Source organism: Coffea eugenioides, chromosome 6 (genome assembly GCF_003713205.1).
Source record: "Coffea eugenioides isolate CCC68of chromosome 6, Ceug_1.0, whole genome shotgun sequence".
NCBI classification, from domain to species: Eukaryota; Viridiplantae; Streptophyta; class Magnoliopsida; order Gentianales; family Rubiaceae; genus Coffea; species Coffea eugenioides.
Window position 1 is genome coordinate 1,944,901 of NC_040040.1, and position 8,236 is coordinate 1,953,136.

Consider the following 8,236-nt stretch of genomic DNA (forward strand, 5'->3'; position numbering starts at 1 on the left):
AACACAGTTAGTGAATTGTGCTAGCTGAGTTTATAAAAAACAGCTCTAGTTAGTTCATCTTAAGCTTTGGAGTATTATCGCGTCTGATATCATAAGCTGCTGAGTTTTGTTTCCCGCATGGAGCATATTGTAATAAGCGTAGGCTAGCACCGCAATTATTCACCGACTCCAAACCAAAAGATGGTTTACATGTTCAAAAAGAGAAAAATAACAGTAAGGCGTCCATATCCCTCGATTCAAAGCGACCAACGCACGGTTGTATCCTACGGTTAAGACGACGCAGCAGCAGCTGAGCACGACTTCCACAACCCACCATGGAACCAATGGACCTTCATCCCCAAACCGCTTCTCGAGGTAACGTTGCTCCTCCAACTGGTTTTCTACAAATCCTCTCGGATAAACCCTTGCAGAAGACTTGCAATGAGTTATGAAACCGTTCCCGTCTTTTCCTTTTCTTTCTTTCTTTTTCTTTTTTCCCTTTGCCCCTCGTAATTTTGTTTATTTTATTTTAAAAATTAGAGATAGCGAAAGAAGAAGAGGGAGCGCAAGTGAACGTAGAGAATGGAAAACCGGTAGTGGTGATCATGGTTGGGGCACCTGGTAGCGGCAAGTCTACCTTCTGCGACCACGTTATCCGGACCTCTGCCCGGCCCTGGGTCCGAATCTGCCAGGTGAAAATTTTTTTCCCTGTTTTTGTTTGCTGTTGATTTTTGTTTGTAAATTCACCTATTATTCGTTTGTTAAAATGTCTCACTGGATCTTCGATCAGCATAAATCTGTATGCTTATTGTAACAAATTACGTTCTGCTGCGTGCTTTGTAACGCAGGACACCATTGGAAATGGCAAAGCTGGGACTAAAATTGCATGCATAAAGAGTGCCTCCAACGCATTGGAGGAGGGCAAAAGCGTATTTATTGATAGGTGCAATATGGATGGAGAGCAGCGAGGCGATTTTCTGAAGCTCGGTAATCCTGAAGTAGAGAAGCACGCAGTGGTGCTTGATCTTCCTGCAAAGCTTTGTATATCTCGGTCTGTCAAACGAACAGGCCATGAAGGAAATTTGCAAGGTGGGAAAGCAGCTGCAGTTGTGAATAGGATGCTGCAAAAGAAAGAATTTCCCAAGCTGGCTGAAGGGTTCACTCGAATTACATTTTGCCACAATGAAAAAGATGTTGAAGCTGCAATGAATACCTATAGTACACTTGGTCTTTTTGCCGTCCTTCCATCGGGATGTTTTGGTCAGAAAAACCCAGAGGCCAAAGTTCAACTAGGTATAATGAGATTCCTCAAAAAGGTAGATATCCCTGGTAAAGATGGATTGGTGGAAAGTAATCCTCAGCATTCCTCTGACAATCAAAGCACTGTAGAAAAAGACTCCGGCTCGAGAAGACCAGCAAATGATTCAGCTCCATCTGAATATGTCCACATGGACGTGAAGAACACTGTATCCCAGGAATCAGGCTCTTCCATTCGTACCAATTCTGTATATAGTATTCCAACTTTAGCATTTCCATCTATCTCTACAGCTGATTTCCAGTTCAATCTTGACAAGGCATCTGATATTATTGTTGAGAAAGTTGAAGAGTTTGTGAGTAAATTGGGCAATGCTAGACTTGTTTTGGTAGATTTGTCTCATGGTTCAAAAATATTATCCCTGGTTAAGGCTAAAGCTGCACGAAAAAGCATTGACTCGAAGAAGTTCTTCACATTCGTAGGAGATATTACTCGGCTTTATTCTCAAGGGGGTATGAAATGCAATGTAATTGCTAATGCTGCTAACTGGTATGTGACTATTTCTTGACTAATGTCATCCGTGTTTAATTCTGGCTCCTGCTTTCGCAAATTGCTTTCAACTAATTATTTTTCTTAAGATCCAACGGAGGAAGGCTTTCTTTAATAATTATTGAAGTATCTGATATATACTTGTTTTATGCTTTTGGGTGCTTGATGCTACATTTGGTGTATAGATAGATTATAGATTCCCAGTTTCTTTTGTGAATTGGAAAACACAAGGGTCGTGTTGCATTTAGTTGAATGGATGGTTCCTCAATTCATCTCCAATATTAAGTGCCTCATATGCCTTGTTTGAGGTGTCTAACCTTGAATAAGGTTTCTCAGTAGATTTAGACTTTAGACATGTAAGTTTCTATTTGTATGCACATTTAGAGATTTAAAGAAGGAAAATAGTTACAGAGTAGTGCACGTGTGTAAACCAAGAGGCAGAGGGTGGAAAAATATCCTAGTAAAAAGTAGCTAAATTATTTGATACGAGGCAGAGAGAAAGTTGGAGAAGTCATATTCAAAGACGTTGTACAAGAAGGTTGTTTTGAACTGCAGGAAACAACCCCTTGTTTGTGAGTATCATAAAGTTGCACTTGGTGTTCGCCTAAAGCACATCTGATTACACAAAATAGTGCCATTATTATAGTCATGGCTGCATTAAGATGAAAGTGAATGCAAAATTGATTTTGCTGGGCTTTGAATGTCCTAGAGATGTGTCAATTTGCTGTTGCAAGAAACTTGGATCTGTGTGATTTCCTCCGCATGGAAGTTAGCCTGAATATGAACTTGTTGCAGGCGCCTAAAACCTGGAGGTGGAGGAGTAAATGCGGCTATATTTAGTGCTGCTGGTCCTGCACTTGAGACTGCAACCAAGGAAAGGGCTGAATCTCTTGCACCTGGAAAAGCTTTGGTTGTTCCTCTTCCTTCAACTTCACCGTTGTCCATTAAGGAGGGGGTAACCCATGTTATACACGTCCTTGGACCAAATATGAATGCACAAAGACCAAACTGTCTCAACAATGACTATGTGAAGGGCTGCAAGGTTTTAGGTGAAGCTTATTCATCACTTTTTGAAGGTTTTGCTTCCATTCTAAGCACACAAGGCTGGATGCCAAAAGAAAGCAATGAAAAGTCACTGAAATCACAAAATCAGATTGAGAGTAAACATCATGATGGTGATCAGAAGGTCAAGAGAGAAGCTTTAAATGAATGCATGGGAGGCAAAAAATCTAAAATCTTCCTCAATGAACTTAAACCTAATTTTAGCCATTCTGTGGATAGAAAAGGCAACATAGAGGGCAGAAAGAATGTCGAATCTCTGAATGAGTTTGAAAGAAACAAAAATTCCGGGGGCTTTTTGAAGGAACTTAAACCTAGTGCTAGCCATTCTGTAGATAGAAAAGAAAACCTAGACGGTAGAGATGATACAGGCATGAATAAGGCCTGGGGCCCATGGGCTCAGTCTCTTTACCAGTTTGCTATGCATCCAGAGAGGCACAGAAATGATTTGAGAGAAATTTTGGATGATGTTGTGGTGCTCGATGATCTTTATCCAAAGGTTCTTGACCTTTGCCTTTAACTATCACTTTGTTATAGTTTCTCACTATCCGTCTAAACACAAAGTCTGGTTTTGAGCTTAGGAACTTGTAATTTACTGTTATTGTAGGCACGCAAGCATCTGTTGGTATTGGCACGAGTTGAAGGTCTTGATCGTCTTGCAGATGTAAGCAAAGAGCATCTTCCTCTATTAAACACAATGCATGCTGTTGGCTTGAAGTGGGCAGAAAAGTTGCTGAACGAGAATGAATCATTAGTATTCCGTCTGGGTTATCACTCGGTATGTAATGATATTAAACTTTGGCTGAGGCTTTCAGCTGGAGGACTTGCTAGTAAGATTCAAAATTGTTTCATTTTTTTCCTTCTTTACTAAGAGACGACCTATTCTTGCAGGAGCCTTCAATGAGACAATTGCACCTCCATGTTATTAGCCAAGATTTTGATTCAAAACATCTCAAAAACAAGAAGCATTGGAACTCATTCAACACTCCTTTCTTCCGAGATTCTGTTGACGTACTGCAGGAAGTAAGTAAACACGGTAAGGCCATAATAAGAGATGATGACAGCTTCCGCTCTATGGAGTTGCGTTGCCATAGATGTCGGAGTGCACATCCAAACATACCCCGCCTAAAAACGCATATTAGCTCTTGTCAAGCACCATTCCCGGGGGTTATGCTTGACAACGGTAAGCTAGTGTTTGCTCCAGGTAAAATTAGATAGTTGTTAGATCACTCTAATCATTGCTTCGTTATAGGTTCATACGTTTTCTGGTTATGTTGCATGTGTGATGTATGGCTGCTTGAGAGAAATGGAGGAAAACTTTTGAAACTGCAAAAAGAAAACAAGAACAAGCTTGTTCTCCCTCGTGGAAGATAATGATGGAATGGACACAGAAAAGGTACTGGGTAAGGCTACAAGTCGTTTTGTCGTATGCCCGCCTGATACTTGTGGGATAAAAATCAACATTAACATCGCCGTCTCATGTCATCTTCCGAGGTGACAGAACGGCAAGCTCGTATGAAAATCCCGTCTCAAACGACTTTTATTGATGTTTGTTGCTTTGCCTTCCCCACGGCTAAGACCGTTGGCGCTTAGTTGGATTCCTTAAAAAAAATATTTGATAAAAGCAAAATGTTATTCGCATTTTTACTATAATTTTTGTTATATAATTATTATATATTGATAGAATAAATGACGAAAATGCAATTAATAAAAAAAATAAAGTGCCATTAACGTATCCCTCGATAAATTTATGGCTAATTTTTCATGTAGAATATGTTTCAAATTTTTTGTTACCACCCAAGCATAATGATTTAAGCGTGCCAAGTAGCAGCAGTCTGCCAAGCAAAGTAGTGAACAACTCATCCGATAGTCTGAATTACTCTCTAATACTCTACTCAATGAGGGGGGGAAATAATGCTTTGGGCCATTTAAGGGCCCATCCATAAATTCTATCGCCGTCACAATTCGAAGTGGATTGGACTTGAGGAAGGACAGAGATGCCAAGGACAATCTTGTACTCCACATTGAAACGGTAGTAGACTGAATACATTCGTTGAAATAACGGAAAGAGATACCAAGGACGATTTGACAGAACAAGAGCAAAAGAAATTAATATTGACTTGAGCATTAGCAGATTGAATTAACATTTTGCACCGCCATGTCAGTTTACTGAGGGTTTGGTGGGCGGCTGTTTGCAGCAGAGACTCTAGAACCCCATTCGAGCAGTTCTTTGCTCGTGTCATCCTTGTGAACAATCACCTCAATGAAGCACAAACAATCTTTCTTTGCACCAGTTGCAGTTTCAATAGCCTCTATGAGTTCCTCTTCACATCGGACCTACAAGTTCGAAGCCAAAGAAATTTGTGAGGACGACATTTGAAGAGCGTTTGAATTTGGCAAATCAGAAGATGGTGTAGAAATGTTTAGCTGGATTGCACTCACCTTGGTTGTCCAGCATTTTCCCTCTCCATTGTGGATTGCATCAACCAACCCAGTATAATTCCAATTCTTGATAACATTATAAGGTCCATCGTGGATCTCAACTTCAATAGTGTAACCGCCATTGTTAATGAGGAAGATGATAGTCCTCTGACCACATCGTACCATTGTTGACACATCCTGTGCGGTTACCTGCAAGCATTTATACTGTAATAAGGCACCAGAGCCATATCGCCACCTTTAATTACGTGGCCTAATTTAATTAATGTCTTGACAAGTTATCGCCAAAATTCTAGCACAATAAACAGATTTTATGAAGCACCATAGTTAACAAAATGTTCACATCGAATCCAAAACTCCACCCTCATACTTACTGTCAAGAAATCTATGCATACCTGAAAGCTACCATCCCCAATACAACCTATCACACGCTTTTGTTGCGCTGCTTGAGCATATCCAAGAGTCGCTCCCACTGACCAGCCGATGGATCCATATTGCATTTGGAACTCGTAACTGCAAAACCATATACCAGGAAGATTAAATATCAATTCCAGTACAATCAGACACGGAACATGCCTTGTTTCAAGCAAATGCTCACCCGCATCCCTCAGGCAATTTCAGCTTCTGGCAATTGAACCAGGAGTCCCCTGTCTCAGCAATTACCGCCGTATCGCCTGACATCATGTTCTGAATGTGCTGGAACAGAACATTAACCCTCAATGCCTCCTTAGGCTGACATTTCAGAGGATGTCCTTCTGGAACATAAATCCGCTCGTAATTCTCATAAGCAGTTGTGTTGCGCTTTAGCTTCTTGGCCAGCTCCCTCAGGAAATCCTTCATCAGAACACACCCAAAAGCAGGGCCGTTAGCAATGGTGACACGATCGGGCTGCACTATGATAGCTTTCTCTTTCTTCAGAAGCAGGGAGTAGCCAACAGAGCTGTAGTCATTGAATATGGGTCCAGCAAATATGTAAGCATCGGCTGACTCCACAATTTCAGCACAAAACGCGGTACTCACGGCGCCCCAGTAAGTACCAATGAAATGTGAATGCTGTTCAGGAACTAGCCCTTTGGCTGATGGCATCACTGCAAGGGCATATCCAGAAGCATCTGCCAATTCAACAAACGCCTCACATGCCTTTGCAACGCGCAGCTTGGGGCCTCCCACCATCACTGGCTTCACGGCCTTGTTCAAGAACTCTGCTGCTGCTTCCACTGCAGCCTCCAATCCCTTCTGATTACTCAATCTACATCAAAGAAAATAAAATCAAATGCAAATTCCACATGATAACTGGACTATCCATCCACATGCACATGAGCAGGCATCAGGAGAAACTCACTCTATCTGTCTCCATCTTTGACAGACATGCCCGGAAAAACATGTAAGCATCTAGTGTTTATTAGTTTATAAATTCTTGTGTGCATCAACAAAGACAAACCCCACTAAAAGTCATAAAAATATGCATCGCAGCCCATGCAGTGGTTTATACATTATAGTATTAGTATTTCACGGTCCACGGATACCACACCCACATCTTAGCGGTAAATATAGATCTAATGATTATTAATTAACTACAATCCTGTACATGATCTGAAGATTTTATCTACGTACTTCCATACGAGAAAAGTCATACCACCAGTCTCGTCTCCAGGTCTCACACAACAAATGTTAGAAGATTATTTGTTTTGTCAAATATAGTAAGAGGAGTCGGGCAAAAGCAAGCTTACTTGGGAGAGAGTGAAAACGGAACTGGTTCGCGGCTAAAGGTTGGGTGTGGAATTGCAGGCAAATTACAACTGATGCTGATATACACCGGTTTACTCTCCTTCAATGCCGTCGATATTGCCGTATCTATAGCCTCATGCGCATCCTCCAAATTATTCACGACAGCCTAAAATTAAAAAATTTACAAACCAAAATACAAATAAGGAAAAATGCTCGAGCTCGTTAAATTCAGGAGTACCAATAGTAAAAACACGACAATGATGGATTAGACCTGGTAGCAAGTGACCGTTTGAAAGCAACGAAGTTCCTGGCTGAAATCGGGCAATCCGATGGTGTGATGGAGGATCCGGTTGGTTCCGTAGTCATTGGAGTTAGGACCGCCAACGATGCATATTACTGGAAGGTTCTCGCTGTAGGCACCGGCTATGGCGTTGAGTATGCTCAAGCCGCCGACGGTGAAGGTGACAACGCAGGCCCCGACTCCGCGGCACCTGGCGTAGCCGTCAGCCGCGTAGCCGGCGTTGAGTTCGTTGCAGCAGCCTACGAGATTGAGGCCCGGTTCAGCCAAGAGGTGGTCGAGGAGTGTGAGGTTAAAGTCGCCGGGAACGGAGAAGACGTCATTTACGCCGACCTGGACGAGACGGCGAGCGAGGTGGCGTCCGAGAGTGGAGTCAGCAGAGTTGAAAGAAATGGGAGATTGGTGGATGGTGACGGCGCCATTGGTGGGGAGACTACCGACGTCGTTGCTGAGTGGCTTACACGTGTCCAGTGCTCCGATCCTAGTGTCCATGTTTGCGACGGTGAGACGAGGACGGCGACGTCTAAGATGTCGGTTGTAGATGTAAGTAAAGAGTAGCGGAAGGAAAAAATGAGAAAGTTCGAGAAAGTTGGGGTGAAAAGAAGGAATTCCAGTCCGTTGAGCTATTAGTATTATATTTACCTTTGCTCCCTTTTTTTTTTTTGGGTGGGTTCAATAAGGAAGGAAATTTTTTGCCTTGAGGAGCAGGTCTCGGCCTTTCGTTCTTTTGGAATGGGTGTTGATCGGTAAATGAATGTGGGAGCGCAAATATATATATGCGCGCGGTTGGCTGGCTGGTCTCAGTTCTCAAGCCCATAAGGGTTGTTTTGGCAGAAAGAAAAACAAACGGAGGAAAGCGGAAACCAGGGGCGGTCTCACACAAAGGGTGCCTGATTTTTTTGCCATGGCGGTGTGGATCGGGTTGAGGC

At 42.4% G+C, this 8,236-nt stretch overlaps 2 protein-coding genes across 2 annotated transcripts; one reads left to right on the forward strand and one right to left on the reverse strand.

Annotated features, from left to right (window-relative positions):
* The first annotated feature begins 225 nt into the window (after positions 1–225).
* LOC113773288 (transcription factor bHLH140) lies at positions 226–4,204 on the forward strand. Its single transcript, XM_027317901.1, has 6 exons — positions 226–354; positions 520–671; positions 828–1,783; positions 2,579–3,341; positions 3,450–3,620; positions 3,734–4,204. Exons 1-6 carry the CDS (start codon positions 315–317, stop codon positions 4,058–4,060), a joined length of 2,409 nt encoding a protein of 802 aa, XP_027173702.1. The 5' UTR covers positions 226–314; the 3' UTR covers positions 4,061–4,204.
* A 546-nt stretch (positions 4,205–4,750) lies between these two features.
* Positions 4,751–8,023, reverse strand: LOC113773290 (pyruvate decarboxylase 1). Its single transcript, XM_027317903.1, has 6 exons — positions 7,281–8,023; positions 7,012–7,175; positions 5,880–6,530; positions 5,677–5,794; positions 5,285–5,473; positions 4,751–5,179 (listed from the first exon to the last, which is right to left on the reverse strand). The coding sequence occupies exons 1-6, from the start codon at positions 7,797–7,799 to the stop codon at positions 5,009–5,011; spliced, it is 1,812 nt and encodes a 603-aa protein (XP_027173704.1). The 5' UTR covers positions 7,800–8,023; the 3' UTR covers positions 4,751–5,008.
* Between the last annotated feature and the right edge of the window lie 213 nt (positions 8,024–8,236).

Coding starts and splice junctions, on each gene's coding strand:
- LOC113773288 (XM_027317901.1), top strand. CDS start 315: ATGGAACCAATGGACCTTCATCCCCAAACCGCTTCTCGAG. Junction 1,784..2,578: donor ATTGCTAATGCTGCTAACTG/GTATGTGACTAT, acceptor AACTTGTTGCAG/GCGCCTAAAACCTGGAGGTG. Junction 3,621..3,733: donor TCCGTCTGGGTTATCACTCG/GTATGTAATGAT, acceptor CTATTCTTGCAG/GAGCCTTCAATGAGACAATT.
- LOC113773290 (XM_027317903.1), bottom strand. CDS start 7,799: ATGGACACTAGGATCGGAGCACTGGACACGTGTAAGCCACTCAGCAAC. Junction 7,176..7,280: donor AAACGGTCACTTGCTACCAG/GTCTAATCCATC, acceptor TTTTAATTTTAG/GCTGTCGTGAATAATTTGGA. Junction 5,474..5,676: donor TTGGGGATGGTAGCTTTCAG/GTATGCATAGAT, acceptor AAATGCTTGCAG/GTAACCGCACAGGATGTGTC.